This window comes from Sus scrofa, chromosome 13, assembly GCF_054392235.1.
Source record: "Sus scrofa isolate SSC_HxYL_T2T_F1_AM1 chromosome 13, Sscrofa_HxYL_maternal_Yorkshire_Landrace_v2.0, whole genome shotgun sequence".
NCBI lineage: Eukaryota > Metazoa > Chordata > Mammalia > Artiodactyla > Suidae > Sus > Sus scrofa.
In genome coordinates, this window is record NC_139395.1 from 177,943,095 (window position 1) to 177,961,801 (window position 18,707).

General features: G+C 33.7%; 2 protein-coding genes across 25 annotated transcripts in view; both read right to left on the reverse strand.

The window, feature by feature from the left end:
- ARL6 (ADP ribosylation factor like GTPase 6) overlaps positions 1–2,098 on the reverse strand; it is a 47,094-nt gene extending 44,996 nt beyond the window's left edge. For 3 of the 8 annotated variants that reach the window (XR_014823578.1, XR_014823576.1, XM_021070700.2), the window contains exons 1-2: positions 1,853–2,098; positions 123–281 (exon numbers count right to left, since the gene is read on the reverse strand). The gene's annotated coding sequence lies outside the window, so the exon portion shown is untranslated. The remainder of the gene's footprint in view (positions 1–122; positions 282–1,852) is intronic. The other 5 variants (XR_014823575.1, XR_014823577.1, XM_003358869.5 and 2 more) reach the window with 2 other exon arrangements.
- Positions 2,099–16,560: 14,462 nt separating this feature from the next.
- Positions 16,561–18,707, reverse strand: part of EPHA6 (EPH receptor A6) — an 870,463-nt gene continuing 868,316 nt past the window's right edge. For all 17 annotated transcript variants that reach the window (XM_084989131.1, XM_021070704.2, XM_021070712.2 and 14 more), the window contains one exon: positions 16,561–18,407. In XM_084989131.1, coding sequence (XP_084845257.1) covers positions 18,293–18,407 — 115 coding nt within the window. In that variant the 3' untranslated portion in view covers positions 16,561–18,292. The remainder of the gene's footprint in view (positions 18,408–18,707) is intronic.

The window sequence follows — 18,707 nt, forward strand, 5'->3', positions numbered from 1 at the left end:
CTGTAGCCGCCGGCCTACACCACAGCCACAGCAACACCAGATCTGAGCCACATCCGTGACCTACACCACACACCACAGCAATGCCGGATCCTTAACCCACTGAGCAAGGCCAGGGATCGAACCTGCGTCCTCGTGGATACTAGTCGGGTTCGTTAACTCTGAGCCACGATGGGAGCTCCATCCTTCAGTATTTTTTATTCCATAGCAACCAGGCAAGACTATCTTGAAGGATACAAAGATGCAGCAACTTAACAAATAAGAAGCATCCAAGACAACTGCATCTGAAAGAAGGCAGCATCATCATTTTTGCTTAGGTCTCTTCAGAGATAATTACGCATAGAAATTTCAAAACTGAATTCCAGTGATATGCATAAGAAAGAAGGTGCAGAGCCCCACCCAAGCATGGGGCCATAGTTGCCCTACCCAAGGGATGGGTTTGATTTCAGGTACTCTATTTGTGTCCCTCAATTGACTTTTCTCCTTGTGTTGAAGATTCAAATCTCATTAAATCCATTTTTTTTGAATCTCGGCTTAAGGATAGGCATTTGTAGAATCTAGTTTAAATTCGCCTTCTGATATCATGATATCATTCACAGAGGTCATTTTAATTCAAAGTAAACTTGTTATTACTTAGTTATTAATTGTATTAAGCATACTGACATAGGCTTATATATCGTTTTCCAATTTTCATACAATTTTGAACAGATTTTAGAAAATACAACCACTTTTTATATTATTCCCCTCTTGGAATCTACTACAAATCTACCATCCAAAGATTGACACTGAATATTTGTTTTTTCAAGAACTTTGGATTGTGATTTTCCATCCCCTTTCCATGGATTATCCAAAACCTGATGCTTGTTACTGAAATACTTTGGGACATACAATTTAAAAGAGAAGCCAGTTGTTCTAAAAGATATAATTACAATTAAGGAAGTTACTTTATAAACAACTATCATAATAGCCTTATATATGCTTCTATTTCTTAGTAATTATACATTTTTATAAACTTACTTTTTACATGCATAAAAGAAGGAAATAAAAAACAACGGTTTAAGTCACTCAACATTCATTTACCATGTCCTAAGTGCATAGGAGGAGATACAACTCAAGTTTCATGTAGCTCCCTATTCCTACAACCAAGGATTCTCAACCCTGGCTGCACAGTGGAATCAGCTAATTGGATTAGTATTTCTGAAGATGTTATCAGGGCATCTGTATTTAAAAAAGCTACACAGTGTAGCTATACAGTCACTATTGAGAACTTTTAGAATAAAGTATAAACTTTCACGCATAGCTTTTAAAGCTGTTCACATTTTGACTCCAATCTATCTTTCCAGTTTATCTTGTTTTCCTCTTTCCGCACACCAGCCAAATTCTCTTGGCTGTTATCTGAGAAAACAACTTTCTAAATGATTTGTTTTAATTGTTGCCAGAAAAGTCCTCAATAATCAGGATGTTATCCACAGTTAAGAGGTCGGAAGGCACGCTACAGAGAGAGAGGTCGAGCAAAGAAAACACCCCCAATGGTATTTTGTAAACTTTAAAAATGTTTCTAGAGTGAATTATAGCACTCTAACTACTCCAAACAAACGTTTTTATTCAGTTTTCAGTTTTTGATGGAATTTCAATTACTCCACACACCAAATAAAAAGGCCCATCTGATCAAAAAAAATTCACCCAAAGCAATTCAATGAGTTTTCTGGGGGCCCTAGCCCACTTCTTTTTTTACTTCTCACACATTAGAAACAACTACACGGAGTGAAAAACATGGGAAAAAGCAATTCTAAAATTGGCGGCTGGGACTGTGGGTTGGCACTGCACACAACTGGCGGGGACGGGTGGGAGATACCTGGTCTTGGAGGTTAGTTCTGCAGGCCCCGGAGCCGCAGAAGAACAGGAATGGACGCACACGCTCGTATCCGTCTCTGGGATGGAAATTCGGTGCGGACGTCCCTCAGCCCTCCTCTCTAAGCCTCCATAGGAAGAAGGATCCCTCGTCTTGAGGAAAGCCGCCTCCACAAGTTGGGTGAAGAGGTTGCTGCTGCTACAATCCAAACATCAGTGGCTGGGCAGGCGCTTGGGTGCGCGACGTTCCCCTGGCAACGGAAGGTTCTTCCGGTCCGGAGCCACGCCTCCTCAGAGGTTTTAGCGCGTCAAGCCGCCTTGCTCTGATTGTGGGATTGAAAAGCTCCCCAAGATGCTTGAGGCACAGCGAGAAGTATTAAAGAAACGTGAGCAGGGTGACGGGGTAAACTGCCGGCTTCCAGCAAATAGCCGTGCAATCCCTCATGGAGCATGATGGGAGTTGTAGGCGCGCGCACAGCCTGCTGGGAAGTGTTTGGCGTGAAATTTTGCTGCGGGGCGTTTCTCGCCGCCTGGGTTTCCCTGCCTTCTAGGGCCTGCACACAGAGACCTGCGCTCACTGTGGCGCCTCGAGCACTGAGAAGCCTGAGTCGACGTCGGGCACGTGCTCGGCATTGTGGCAACCACTGCAGGACCCGACTGCGCGCTCCAGGGCGACCTGTGCGCACGGGCTGCCTGGTTGTGCGTCGCGTCTGCCTTCCAGGCTCTAAGACCTCAGGCTGGAGCCCTTCAGAAGCAAAACCGTTAATGTTGGTAGGGAGAGGAGGTAAACTCAGGCATTATTCGGCAGAGGAAGTATGCCTGTAACCAGGCTTCTTAGCCGTCTGATCTCCTGAAGAGATTTCCTCGGGGCATAATCTTCCTTGATTAGATTGCAGTCCCCAGAATCCAATTGGCGGGTGGTCAGGAGAGGAATCAACTCTGAATGCTTCAAGTTAGCAACTTTCTTAAATTGTTCCGGGGTTTTACAGTATTGGTAAACGATTCATTTACTTTGTTAGCTATGAGTGTGAGATTATATCCCCCCTCCAACTACCCAGGTGTTGTGTTTACTACCCTACCCATTGGGTCTGTTAATTGTTATGGCCTATTAAATGGATTGGGAAAGCTGAAAAAAAAAAAAGAGACTAGAAGGAATTATATAAAAGTAATCATGGGGGGAAATTTGCATGATCATGGGGTGCTTTTTCTTTTATTCTTCAAACTTGAAGATGTAGGTTCTTTTATTTTTATTTATTTATTTTTCTTCTTTGGCCGCCCCAGAGCATATATAGTTCCCAGGCCAGGTTAAGATCCCAGCCACAGTTGGCGCCTAAACCACATGTTCAGCAACACTGGATCCCTAATCTGTGCCAGGCCAGGGATGGAACCTGCGTCCCAGTGCTCCCAAGACGCGGATAACTTTGTGCCACAGTGGGAACTTCTGGGTTCTTTTATTTATATAACCAAAAAAAAAGAAGCTTTAAAATGGTATTTAATTTTATGAGGGTTACTTAAGTTACAAGGAAAGATATAAGGAAAGTTTCAAGTATTTTATTACCAGTTTAAATTTCATATTCTCATTTGGAACTGTAATAGAAGAATTATAAAGAGAGAAGAGAGATATGATGAATACAGCACTATTCTGATTAATTCAGAATACTTTTAATTATTTTCTTACCAGCAACTTTTAAAAAAATATAGAAAATCCATGATTTGTAATTGATTGGAAGTTTTTGGAGTGCATGTTGATAGTCAAAAGCTATTTGAACAGTTGTACATTATGTGTATTTTTTTGGTCATCTGCAATTTGTGCACAATATTACCTTATTCAGTGAACAAGTGAATTTACTTTAATCTTAAAAAATATTTTGATGATGTAAAAATCGCTACAAAAATATATACTAATTATTTATATTTATGTGAATTTATGCCTCAACCCTAATGATACTAGTTTGAAAAATTACAGCTGTGAGGTTTTTTATTTCTTTTTAAGGTGGCACCTATGGCATATGAAGTTCCTGGGCTAGGAATCGAATTGGAGCTGTTGTTGCAGGCCTGTGCCATAGCCATGGTAACACTGGATCCAAGCCGCATCTGTGACCTACGCCACATGTGACCCTTAACCCACACCCTCACAGAGACAATGTTGGATCATTAACCCGCTGAGCCACAGTGGGAACTGCATACAGCTATGATTTTGTCTCCAGAATTACTAATATATCCAAAGAGCATCTAGGTTTAATAGATTAAAAATAAATTATGTTAAATATAATCAATACAACAAGTACAAAAAAGTCACAAATTCAACCACCAGAACTTTAACTTTTATTTGCTAATAATATTTTAATAAACGGGCCTACTCCTCTGTAAGACCCTGATAATGCTTCTTAGGAAATCATAGAAAAATAAAATACAATAATTAGTAATTTGTACTTTGTACAAAAATCTTATTATGTTGCTCAGCAGGTAGTTTTGCTAAACACCATATTCTTTTAGCAAATAGATAGATGACATATGTAATGCAATTCACCACAAAGAATCCCTCATTGAGAGCTGAGCATTCTATAACACTATTAACTTGTAAGCATGCCAGCACATGAAAATTTACATGGAACATCATAATTTTACAGTAGATTTTTATAAAATGAAAACAATACCACCTTTAGTTAAGTTTATACTACTTCACTGTCATAGTAAAGTAGATAATAGGTAGGATTGCAGTCTTATTGTTAACACCCTTTTACTGTGTTTTTTTTCTACTGTGTTGTGATACAACCAGAAAAGAGAACATAAGCCGTGTAAGGAACCTGAGTGGAAGGCATATGCTGAAGCTCTAAATAGTGATGTAATACCAAAGAGAAAAAAGTAATACAGTGCTGCACTTCCTTATTCTCACAAACAGATCTTTCCCCCTTTTTGCAAGAGTAGATGGGTACAGTGCTAAATCCATAAATAATGATAAATAACTGACAGGTTACAAAGACATATATTAATAGAAGGAAAAATGTTTTCAGCTGCAGTTTTTCATTAGTCAAATATTGCTCTATGGTGGATTACATATCTCATCCTAGACAGATGTTTTCTAGGTATTTAAATGTACTATTTAACATTTAATAAATAAACTTTTAAGGATTTTTGCTACAAAGATTTTTATAACTATTTTTAAATTTTGAACACACTGTAACTGTCAAATCTACCATTTAATGACATGGCCATTTATGTATTAAGTGATTAATCAAACACATATTTATACATATGCATGTATCTTTATATTTTTGGCTATGCTCAAACAGCAAAAAATGGAGAGCATCTTGTTCCATTATTCAAAATCTAATTTTACATCAAATCCAAAGAATATTTTTTTATGCACCTGTAAATTCCAACACACCAAATTACATACAGCCTGTCCAGAAATAAAGCTCTGAACACAATTAAAATATCACATCCTTCCTATAGAATGGGGAAGGCACAATGAATAATCATATCACTCATGTGTTACACCTAAATGACATGTATTTCATATGAGAAAAATACCGAGCCTAATTGCCTTTAAAAAAATCAGATGAGGGCTCAAACCCTCTCAAAGTAATGTTTTGAGAAAACTGACAGCTTGAGTATGCAATATACATCTTTTTGGATTAAGCTAATTTAATTTTCATAAGCTTTGAATTAGAATAGCTACAAGATGTTTCTGTCTTTTTCACTGCAATAAGCAAAAGTAACAACATGGGAAGTGTCAATGACACTGAGAAATCCTCACTTACTCTCGAATTACAGAAAAGAGGACTTTGTTATTAGCATCATTGGAAAACTCGGAATTCAGTTTCAGGTCTTCCAAATAAGATATCTCAAAAATATTTAACAAAAATGGCTTTAAAATATTTTATATAATAGTCTTTTTTCTTGTGGTGTATTACATACACACAAATACCCATAGACTATGTTTACGTATATATACATGTATATGTGTGTCTGTGTGTGTGTTCCCCTTTCTAACTACTTACACATCTCCCTTCCACTCTATACTTGCTTCCCACTCCCCATATTGACTTTTATCTCCTCTTGGTAAAATAAAACTATTCATTTAGCGACATCCTTACCTTGCTACCACAAATCTACCAACCTATTTGCATATTACACACTCTGCCTTCCCTCCCATTATAGTTCTGAGTGTCTGCTATCCAAAACTAACTTCTTTCCTTATGCTGTGAATCCTAACCCTTCTACCTCTCAAGTCCTTTTAAGTAATTCTCTCTGGCATAATTAGTTTTCCCCTTTCTACCAGATCATTCAAATTAGTAATTTTTTTAAAAATTTATTTTTATTTTGGGCATCCACATGACGTATGGAAGTTCCCAAGGCCAGAGGTCAAATCTGGGATTGAATGCAAGCCAGAGCTGTGACGTACACCACAGCTGCAGCAACGCTGGATGACACAGCACCAGGCCAGGGGATTGAACCGGTGTACAGAGACAAGCTGGATCATTAACCCACTGCACCACAGTGAAAATTGCTCATGTTAGTTAGTAAATAAGCTCTAGCATCCTTTAGACACACACAAACACACATACACATCCTCTCTTAACACCACATCTACTTCTAGCTACTTAGTTATTTTCCTTGCTCTGCCCTATTTCTCTTGCTCTCTTAGAGTAAAACTTCTTGAAACAGTTATTTTATAGAGACTGACTCCACCTCCTTTCCTAAAGTATCTTTTTAATCCATTCAATCATGCTTTGACGTCACTACTTAGGAGACTGCCATATCAAAGTCATCAGTAACTTCCATGTTGCCAAGACCAATGGCCATTTCTTCATTTTAATTTTAGCTTCTTTAAGCATTTAATCCATATGGCCAATTGTTGTTGTTTTTTTTCTTTCTCTTCCTTACTTGATAATCTTTAGGGTCCTCTGTTGGCTTCTAATTCTCTGACTAACTTCTATTTGGAATACCCTGGATCTCAACAGAGACCTATTTCTCTCTCTTACAGAGCATTCCTAAGTGATTTAAAAATACTTAAATATCATGTATATTTTGATGACTTCTAAATCTTGATGTCTAGCCCTGATTGCTCCTTGGAACTCTTATATGCCCCTGTCTGCTTGATATATCCATTTGAATATCTAAAAGGCATCTCAGGCATTAAATGGCCAAAACCAAACTCTTGATTTTTTTTTTCCTCCAAACCTGCTTCTCCTGCACTATGTTTCTTATTTTCCAAAGATAGAATTTATCTTCGATTTTTCTTTCTTCATCTCTCGGTCCTAATACATTATAAGCCCTGTCTTCAAACATCCCCAACACTCATCTGCTACTTTCCACTATCACTACTTCCACTTTAACAGAAGGATTTTTTTTTCTTTTGATCAAGCTATTGCAATAGTTTCATAAATGTTCTTGGACTCCCATCTTATTTTTGCCTCTCTTTGGATAATCAACTGTGAACCAAGCACACCATTCTTTTCACTCTCAAACCCTCCAGACTCTTACACATTAAATTTTTCCCTCTTACACATTAAATTGTTCGCTCTGTTTTCTAATGACTGGTTCCTTCATGCTTTTCAGGTATCAGTTTGAATATCACATCCTCAGAGAAGATTACCCTTACTGCTTAATATAAAGAAGGTACAGTCATGCTATGTAACATTATTAATTATCAGCATGGCGCTTATCACTACTTCTTTATTGTATATCTTTACTGCTAGAAGGTTAATTCCGTGAGACAGGGGCTTTGGCTTGTTTTGATTACCTTGTGTCCTCTGTGTTGAGAACAGGACACAGGCACATGATAGTATTCAATAAACATTAGTTAATGAATGAATGGACTTATGGATAAATATATATTTAAAGTAAATTGGTATATATGTATATATATATATATAATATCTATTTTTAAAATTAGGAATTATATGGTTTGAGACCAACAAACAGACATGACTTCCTTTAATTTTGTTTATCTATTTGTTTATTATATCTACTCCCCAGAAGATAAATAGCTTTGACTAGATAAATCATGATTTTTTTTGTTGCTATTCTTTATATTAAACTATAGATACCTATTTCATTTAATGGTAGAATGACCAATGTTGTAAATTAGGAAAGGGATTCCTTTTGCTTTCTCAAAGGAACTTTCAGAGACTCTGAAGAAAATAAGCAATTTATGCAAAAATGGAATGGCTTTTCACTTTTGCTTGAAGTATCCCATTTGGTGAACTTTTAAAAAAATGAATAAACAGTAAGCAATGGAAAAGTTACAATAAAATATATGTTAACTCTTTTGAATACACAAAAACTAATGGAAGATTTTCTGTTTGTACTTCCATTTGTGAGAAAGTAAGAGTGCTTTCTCTAGCAGACTTTATAGAATATATGACTATATTAGATAAGAGTAGTAACTAAGAGTAGTAAATGATAATGTATAGCCACTGTATTATGGTTTTGGCTTAAACTTCTCTGAGAATTGGAAAGTTGTAAGCAATATTAGAGACAATGAGTGGAAATATAAAATATAAAGCAGTTCTTTTTTTCAATACTTAGAATAACTGAAAAGAGATGGCAGTCTCCTTGGAAGAATATAAGCATTTAGAGATCATAAGATCTAATATATAACTAATATGTAGGTACCATATTTTTTAAACATTTAAGACTGTAAAATTTATGTATCCATATAAAAGCATAAATTGATTCTAAAAGACTACTCTTTTGAGTCAATTATTTTTATCTGCATCATATATATATACACTTTTTACATTTAATAAAGTAGAAGAAAAACCTCTGAATTATTAATAGGAGTGATTCATTAATATGCCTAAAGTGCTCTGACAGTCTAACATTTAATGTTTTGGGGCAAATTCTTTAATTACATATGTCTTAGAAATCAAGAGAACTATTGGTATGGAGATGTTAATAACTGTGATCATTTGATCTACTAATAGGCTTTTAAAAAATAAATTTAAAATTTTGATATTTTGGTAAGATTTCTAATTTTATAAAGCAATATATATTTTAACAAATGTTGGTGGACTTATTTAAATTAGAGATTCAAATCATCAAAATGCTTTACAGCTTCAAAATTACCAGTAAGAACAACATAATTTTCAGTCACTATTTTCTATTAATTTTGTTTTTTTAAATAGTTTTAACATAAACTCCTCTTTATATAACCTTTTTGTCTTTACCTCAGTTTTAGTGGAACTTGGCCATTTTCATATTCTGCATTCATTCTCTGCCTCTGACTTTTTAAACATAAGATTATAATAGGAGGTATAACTAACATTTTAGAAAACGTAGACTGTTAGTTAACAATTATTCCTTCAAAAGTCACATTTAAGCTGTTGAAATTTATACTGCATACAAGATTAAACCCCAGTATAGTTTGTAAAAAAAGTCCCAAATTACTCAAATTTCCAATGACACAATCTGAAGAGGAAGCATGATTAACAAAATGATTAATAATGTATCATAAATAAAGCACATATAGTAACCTTTAATATCCAGTGTTACTCATATTCATATCAGTTAGGAATGCTCAGATATGTGCCCCATCAAAAAAAAAAAAAATGCTCCCATTTCATATTTTGATTTTTTTCTCTTGGAGACCTAAAGACCTAAAATTATATCAAAACTCCATATCTATGAGAATAAAATGAGATTTTTGCATTGTACAAATATATTAATACAATTTTCTTTAAATACATATATATGGAATAGGTAGAAACATCACATTAAAGCAAATTAAAAACTTCAATGACAAGACATTTATGCACATTAAGCCTTATTTTCCAAGCAGTACAGAAATTTTAAAAAGCCTCACTGTTTATTTTTATTATGTCCATAAAATTCAGTATTGTTTTAAAGATACTTTTGAAGATATTGCAATAATAGTTCTAGATAAAATATCAATGTATTTGCAAACAAGTTAGTTTTAACAATTCTCACATCAACCACATTGACCAAAAAGATAACTTGTTCAGTTACAAGTCTTTTAGCAAATGAGTGGTCATTGATTTTATCATAGAGCTTCTAAAGATCACATTTTTAAGCAAATTTATTTTAAAGACAAGTAATATATGGCAATAAATAAAACGTATAATTAAATAACTTCATTACAACTTCAATAATGATATTACTGGGTGAATAACTCTAAAGAGAACAGCAGTCTTTATTTGTATGAAAAATGGACTAATATAGTTCATTATATTCTGGCTTCTCTCTGAGTGAAGATGTTTTAAGTGAAAATTTAATAAAACAATTTCTACCTAAATGCATACACTTCATTCTACAAATTACTCGATATGGAAGAGAGATTTCTAATTTATTATAAAAGCAATGGAAGAGGACATTTCAAATTAGGTAAAAATCTTGAAAGTGTATTGTTTATTCATCTTTGTGATTTAGCACTATTCATTCCATCTATCATGATTTGAAAAAGTTAAATGATATTTGGTCTTTCTAGAACAAAGCCAAATTAAGACTGTTCTAAGGATGACGATATAAAGAAAAACTTGTATAGGAATGTTCACATCGATATTACTTGTCATATAAGTTCATGTTTAACTCATGACAACAAGGACATCTATCTTTAAAGTTAATAATGCCTAAGTATAAAATTTGATTTAGATGTATGAAAAATGAAAGCACTAATATTCTTGGAGTTTTCTTTATAACAATGTATTATTTTGGAATAAAGATCTCCCTTCAATGAGGTCTGATGAGATGGAGACTGATGTTAACTAAATAGGAATCATCAAGTAGAGTTGTTTTTCTTTTATGTTTGTTAAACACTTTAAAGTGCCATGTCTCAATTGTTCAGATTTACTCTTTGAGTTAGTAACTTCTTATCTTAACCAAAAGTAAGTTTGTAGGAACAAATTAAAGATAGCAGAGGTTACATACAAATAATGGAGAAATATGGAGGAGAACATGATTTTACTTGAGAGAAGATTTTCACTAATTCTAATACTTTTCTAATATATGACTTCCAGGAAACTATGTTGTTAAATTACTTTATTTTCTAATTGAAAGTAGAAAGCACATCTTTATATTACATCTAAAAGCCTTCGTCTTCATCTGTTAGGTAATTTTCCTTTAATGTCTTTATTATTCTTAAGGATGAATTAGGTCTTAAAAGTAGTGTAATTCTTCTTTGAGATTTTCTCCTTTAAATGAAGCAAATTGAAATTCCCTTAATAACATAAAGATTTAGTATTCTAAAACCAATGTGGAAATGCAAGTAAGAACCTTCTTTGTTTTGTTTAGAAAGAAACTTTGCTTTCAATGGAAAAGTGCAAAAATATAATAAAATGGAGGTGACTTGGTAACATTAAAAGATACACAACACAATACTTTGAATTTTCCAGATTCTTTTCTGAAAGATGTTTATATTTTTAAGTAGTGTTTTGCTACCCATAGTAATTGAAAAGTTTTGTTTAAATTTTTCGTTTCACTTTTAAATACAGTATTTTTGAATCAATACTGATAAACTAAAATGGACTTTCAAATCTATTCTAAAATCCCGAAGAAGCCAACCAAAGATCTCTTGAATTAAGAGCAAAGAACCTGTCTCTCAGTTGATATGTAAACCTCCATTTTTATACATTTTATATAAATCTATCATTAATTTGAAATTGAATCTAATTATTAGAAGAAAAACTACATTTTTAGGACCTCCATTTTCTGGATCTGTTGGCCTTTTCCCCCAGGAGATATGTGTGTCATGTCACATTCTCTTTAAACATGAAAAATACATTTTATCTTAAGAAATCTTTGAAACACTTGTCTAATACTTGGCTTTTTAAGGGAACAGTAGGAGAAAGATATAGTATTTATTCTGTTGCAATGTAAGATTTTTCTTTTCCTTTATTTCATCTAGTTATATGTAGGATCTGGTCATGAGTAATCATTTCTTTCCTTTGTTAAATGTATCATGTTTGAAGGAATTTTATGCAACTATTGCAAGTATATACTTATTATATTTTTACTAAAACCAGTGAATTGGTTTGGGCACAATATTACACTAGAATTGTGTTTGAAAAATGGCTGATGTTTTCTAACTGGAGGCATCTTTGAATTAGTGAGTCTGCACTTGAACTGAAAAGTTTGCCACTGAACAGCATAAATCTGTGACTCTTGAGGAGGAGCAACTGTTAATGAGAAAGATTGTCTTAGAGATTCCAGCAAGTGTGCTCCATTCTGCCAGAGGAAACGTGGCATGTTCTATGAAAATTTGAGGTCCAAAATATTTCTTTCCATAGGGTTTGCAAATCTAATTCACATTGACAAGGTTTTATTTATTCAACGTAGTTTTGTTCTATGGAAAGAACAAACCCTTAATGACGCGGCAATCAGAGCAAATGTAGCAAACTGACTCTAATATCTAGGTTTTAGGCTTAAGAGTTACGTGAAGGTAACGAAAATACAGTCAAATTCATCTTTGTCATAAAATTTTATGCATGTAGAAGACAGATATTTTAAAAATTGAACTAAAGAAAGTTTACACAGTTTTTATTAGACATCATTATAAATACTGAAAACCTATTGAAAACGATCATAAAAACCAAAAGTTGGATGACTTCAGTGCCTGGTGTTTTAATGGAAGAATACCATCAACTTGACCCACTATGCTCCTCTACCTTTTGGAGTCTTCATATAAAAAGCATTATAATATTTTTGGACTGAAGGTGAATGAATTTTTTTTCTACTTATTGGCATTTGAGCTTTGAAAAGTTGAGGTGATGATACTAAAAGAAGTGATTACATCTCCTTCTAATCTCTTTGATATTTAAAGACATATACACCAATTGTGAGTTGATAATAGTTTTTGATTCTTAAAATATTAATTTCTTTTAAATTGAAATACTATTCTTCATCTAAAGTGGTAGAAAAGGGTCATCTTCAACCATTTTAAAATTACTTTCCAGACTACATAATTTCCAGTTAATGAAAAGCCAGAACTCTGATTTACAAGTGCTCCCATTCATGTGGTAAGACCCAAAATATTAAAGTATGACTTTTTTCAATATTCCTGTTTTTCTTCCATTCTCAGCCTCCTCTAAGCATGCCTATAAGATACATTTAGATTTGCTGAGTTACTTTTGCTGATAGAGATATGGGGTGGAGTGGTAGAAGCTGAGAAAAGAAAAAAGATGGGATGGAGATGCTCTAGGATTGGAAGAATCAATATTGTCAAAGTGACTACACTACCCAAGGCAATCTACAGATTCAGTGCAATCCCTTTCAAATCATCAATGGCATTTTTCACAGAACTAGAACAAAAATAATTTAAATTTATGTGGAAACACAAAAGACTCTTGAGTAACCAAAGCAATATTGAGAAAGAAAAATGGAGCTGCAGGAATCAGGGTCCCTGTCTTAAGACTATACTGCAAAGGTATGGTCATAAACAGTATGGCACTGGCACAAAAGTAGAAATACAGATGAATGGAACAGGATAGAAAGCCCATAGATAAACCCATGCACATATGGTCAGTTAATATATGACAAAGGAGGTAAGACTATACAATGTAGAAAAGACAGTCTCTTCAATAAATTCTGCTGAGAAAACTGGACAGGTACATATGAAAGAATGAAATTAGAACATTCTCTTAGACCTTACACAAAAATAATTCAAAATGTATTAAAGACCATTTTATAGTAGGCCTGGATAATATAAAACTTAGAGGAAAACATAGGCAGAATACTCTTTGACATAAATCACAGCAATATCTTTTCATTTTTGTTTTCTTCTTTTTGGCCACACGCCTGGCATGTGGAAGTTCCTGGGCCAGGAATTGAACCTGTGCCACAGCTATGCCAGATCCTTAACCTGCTGCACTATAGGGGAACTTCCAGCAATATCTTTTTTCATTACCTCCCAGAGTATTGAAAATAAAAACTAAAATAAACAAATGGGACCTAATTAAACTTACAAGCTTTTGAACAGCAAAGGAAACCACAAACAAAAGAAAGACAATTCACAGAATGAGAGAAAAATCTTTGCAAACAAGTGACTGACAATAGATTAATCTCCAAAATATACAAACAGCTCATGCAACTTAAAGAAATAACCCAATCAAAAAGTGTTCTGAAGATCTAAACAGATATTTCTCCAAAGAAGACAAATGGTGAAAAAGTACATGAAAAGATGCTCAACATCATTAAGTATTATAGGAATGCAAATCAAAACTACAATGAGGTCTCACTTCAGACCAGTCAAAATGGCCATCAAAAAGTCTACAAAGAGTAAAAGATGAAGAGGGTGTGGAGAAAAGGGAATGCTTTTACATTGTTGGTAGGAATGTAAGCTGATACAACTGCTGTTAAGAATAGTATGGAGGTTCCTTAAAAAACTAAATATAGAAGTAACTTATGATCCAGCAATCCCATTCTTGGGCTTCTAGCTGGAGAAAACCATAATTTGAAAAGATATATGCACCCCAGTGTTCACTGTAGCACTATTTACAATAGCCAAGACATGGAAGCAACCTAAATGCCTATCAATAGAGGACTGGATAAAGATGTGGTACATATATACAATGGAATATTACTCAGCTATAGAAAAGAATGAAATAATGCCATTTGCAGCAACATGGATGGACCTAGAAATTATCATACTAAGCAAAGTAAGAGAAAGACAAATATCATATGAGATCACTAATATGTGGAGTCTAGTAAAGAATGGTACAGAAAAACTTCCTGACAAAACAGAATCAGACTCAAAGATTTCAAAACTGAACTTACGATAACCTAAGGGAAAACATTGGGGGTGGAGGGATAAGATGGGAGGTTGGGATTGACATATATGCACTATTATAAATGAAATGGATTAGTAACAAGGACCTACTGTATAGCACAGGGAAATCTAATACTTTGTAGTGACTTAAATGGGAAAAAGAATTTGAAAAGGAAGGGATAAATGTATATAAATATATATACATATATATACACATTGTTCATAATGTATATATAAATATACATTGTTCATAATGTATATGTGTGTGTGTGTATATATATATATACACATATATATATTGTTCATTTGTTCATTCATGTTGCTATATACCTGAAACTAACACAACATTGTAAATCAACTATAGTGCTGGAGGAATAAAGAGAAAAGAACAGAGTGGGCTGGGATTGTTTTAGACAATCTAATAAAGGAAAAAGAGACTTTGTACTGGTGAAAATTTTAAGATAAGAGATTTAACTGACTGATTTACAGGGTAGAAATTTGGTACGGGAAGATAGAAAAATGAGTTTCTAAAGTAATTATGGTTAGGAGATATGTAATGTAATTCATATGTCACCAACACTTCAGAAGATTTGTAAAGACTGCTTTTCAAGGGCTGAATTTGGATTTGTTTTCCATTCACGGAATGAGATAGGCATTATAGCTGAAGCTGGAAAACTTTTTCATTCAGGTGTTAGTTGGATAGATTTTAAAGGGTAATATAGAGTGAAATAAGATAAATCTTTTTTGATTATGGCATGTATAAATTATTTGTCAACAGTTATAATTCAGTGCAAAAGCACTTTAATTCTCGATTCTTGATAGGCCAAGAGCTTTACAACTTCTGATGGTGTTTTTAGTGTAATGATTTACATACCTAATCTCTCTTCTTGATTGTTCATTGTTTTTACATTTTTTTTTCCCATTTATGCCATATACTTGAGGTAATGAGTTGACTACAGACTGGAAACTGACCACCCAGAAAATAAAATAAAAATGGTTCCTTCAACAGTTTGATTTTCAAAATCTACAAAGGTTATTGGTAGTACAGACTAGGAAATTTAAAATAAAGGAGGTAGATGAATGTATATGCATATCTTAGTTACCAAAGATTGTGTCTGAAGGCTTGTGATTTATGGAAGTTACTCATTTCCTTTCTATAATTAAGTTCTATGTGTATGCATATCGAGCAGTTTTACTTACTGAATATGTGCACTAATAAGTCTCAAAATAGTTCATGTAAGATTTTAAAGTCTGTTACTGGTAGGTAGTAAAGAAATAGATATCCTTACTTTTTTAGTGTTTCTGTTTAATCTTGCACACCTTGCTCTGACCATGATGAGGTTCACATTTACACTAAAGGTTATCATGCTTACAGTTCCAAAAAATATAAATATAATATAATGTAAACATAAATTTTAAAGAGACTAAGTGAAAAGGCAATTTTATAATACTAGAGAAGGATGTTTGGGAGGAAAAAAAAGTATAGATTAGCTAGATATAGAATAGGAATTTTTAAACAAATTCTTAACGAGAATTTTTAAACTTGTAAGCACTGAATATGCCCATCCCATAGAAGTTTAAATACTTAATAGAATCTATTTCATCAAAGTATACAGATGTTGCTGACAGAGTACTATGGAAGACCATAATTATTCTATTCCTTATTTTTCTAAATATGTTTTTTGTTGCATTATAAAAATAAATATATATGATTAATAAATTTATTCTGTTTTACATCTGTTCTTATTTAATATATATTTGAAGACAGGTAAATATGGAAATTTTACACTTCTTCTAAATGTATCCAGATTTGTGTAAATGAATCAAGCAAACTGCAGACTTTCTGTGAGTGATGCATGACCATGCAGGTGATGGCTGTAAAATGTTGCTAGCTATTTCTGACACACTTACTTAAAAAGTGATGGATTTTCCACTTTTTTTCTTTTGTAGTGTACTTTAAGGAATAATTTAAAGACTTTTCCTTTTAGCTCTCTCTCTCTATTTTTATTTGAAATGAGAAAAATTTGGCTGTGGTAGGCAAAAATCAGGAGATAAATCAGCAAAACAAAGTATGTGGAAGGGTCTAGTCTAGTGGGATGATCAACAAATCTTAAAGAATAAAGGAAAGATGAGACTCATTTTATAGTAAGAAAGCTACTATCACCAAAAAAGGCAATTTAGGTAGGAATCTGAGAATGTGGGTAGGGGACCTTTATTTCTGAGATCAAATGAAAACTAATTTTAATTAAATCAGCATCATATAACCTGCTTTTTTCCCCTCTTAATTCTTGCTACTCTTCCACCTAGCACAGCAGTCATTCATTTTAGTTTCACAGAGAACATCTGACTTTATAACTGAATTTGTTTACAAGACAGTACTATCTTGATAAACGGACTCAGCTTAATTCAGTAAAAAGTGTATGTGCCTGCTTTTGAAGCCTCAAGAAGATAATGGCAACAACACACCTTAGCTGTGTTTCCATTTTTGTTACTCTATCAAGGACCCAGGTTGACACACAATTCATATATGCTCATGTGCTAGATCTGTTTCTACCCTGTTTAGTGTATGCAATTGCATACATGTCTCTTGGAAGGTCTGGAAAACAGCTCAGCATGTTCATGTAACTCATCTTTATGAATAAAACATAATTCTTTAACTTGCAAAATGTACCAATATCAGACAGTCAGATGCGTTTGTTTTCTTGGGCCACCATATAGCTCTCATAAAATTCTGTTTAAATTAAATCAACTACTTCTTTTGCATTCACTCTAAGGCTATAATCTTAGATCTTTTATTCAAAGCAATTCTACTGAAAATAACTAATTTTCTCAATACTTCGATAATTACTCTTGCAAACTTGTGATGAGGAACCAGGGGAACAGTCATAGATTTATTCCATGCTTCCCTCTATGAAAGGCTGTGGAATAATGGACTCACTCTTTGTCTTTCTGTGAGTGATCTTCATAGGGTAGCAGAGAAATATATTATAGTTAGTAAAAAATTAGAGGAGAAAGCCTCTAAACTACTACCTAATATGAAATATATAGGACATTATAAAGTTAATTAAAAAGAAAAGACAGGCAAGACTTAGAAGTTTTAAAAGCACAGTATGTTTCTTCCTCTCCCTCTCTGATAACTTGCTTCTCAGCATAGTCATACCTGACAAGAATTCACTACATGAAAATCATTGGTCTATTCTGCAAATAATTCTTAACATCGACAGTTAAAATATTATAGAATAAAATAATATGACCCAGAGAGTCAAGTACAATTATCTAAAAAAAAAAATCCATGTCAATTTGGAGACTACTTGATCACAAAACATGAAAAGAGGTCAACTATTTCATCTACCATCAAACTCTAAATACATCATTAAGGAAGCCCACACATGGGCAAATTCCTTTGTGTTAAGTCCTTGAACACTTCCCAAACAGTGTTATACAAGGTTACACATCCATGCTGAGTTATTTACCATTGTGTAGTGATAATCTGCAGTGGTCCATGGTTTTATTTTCAGGTTATTCAGAGAAGAGCTATGAAGAGTGATTTTAAAATCCAGGTTGAACACATAAATGAAAGGTGAGTGCCCGTAGTCTGAACAGGAGACTGCAGTTTGTGAAGTGATGTTTGGAGAATCAGAAAAGAGGGTAGTAGAGAGGATAGCTTTCATTTTAGAAATGCTGAGGCACAAAACACAGGTGCTTGTGGTACTTTCATACATGAAATCCTTTCTCCTGTACGTGCATCATGTGTAAACGTAAAGTCTGTATACTGCTGACTATTCGTCTCTGATGTCCAATGAGTATGACTCCAATTCTTCTGATATCACTGTGAGAGATTGAGAAAGAGAAAGAGAGAGATAGAGGGAGACTGAACATTTAGATCTGGTAAGCATGGCACAGTGGAAATGAATATTTAGATACTGTACATATGCCCCGTGTCAGATATGCTTTGTGGATTTTCCCCAAAAATGTATATCTTGTAAAATGAGAATTTAAGCAGAGATATATATGAATATCAGGAGCTTGTTACTTTTTTCTTTTCCCTGGTGCAGAGAATGCATCAAGTCAATCTCAACTTTAATGGTATAAAGAATTCAGGTACCCATGTAATATTCAGACATTTCAT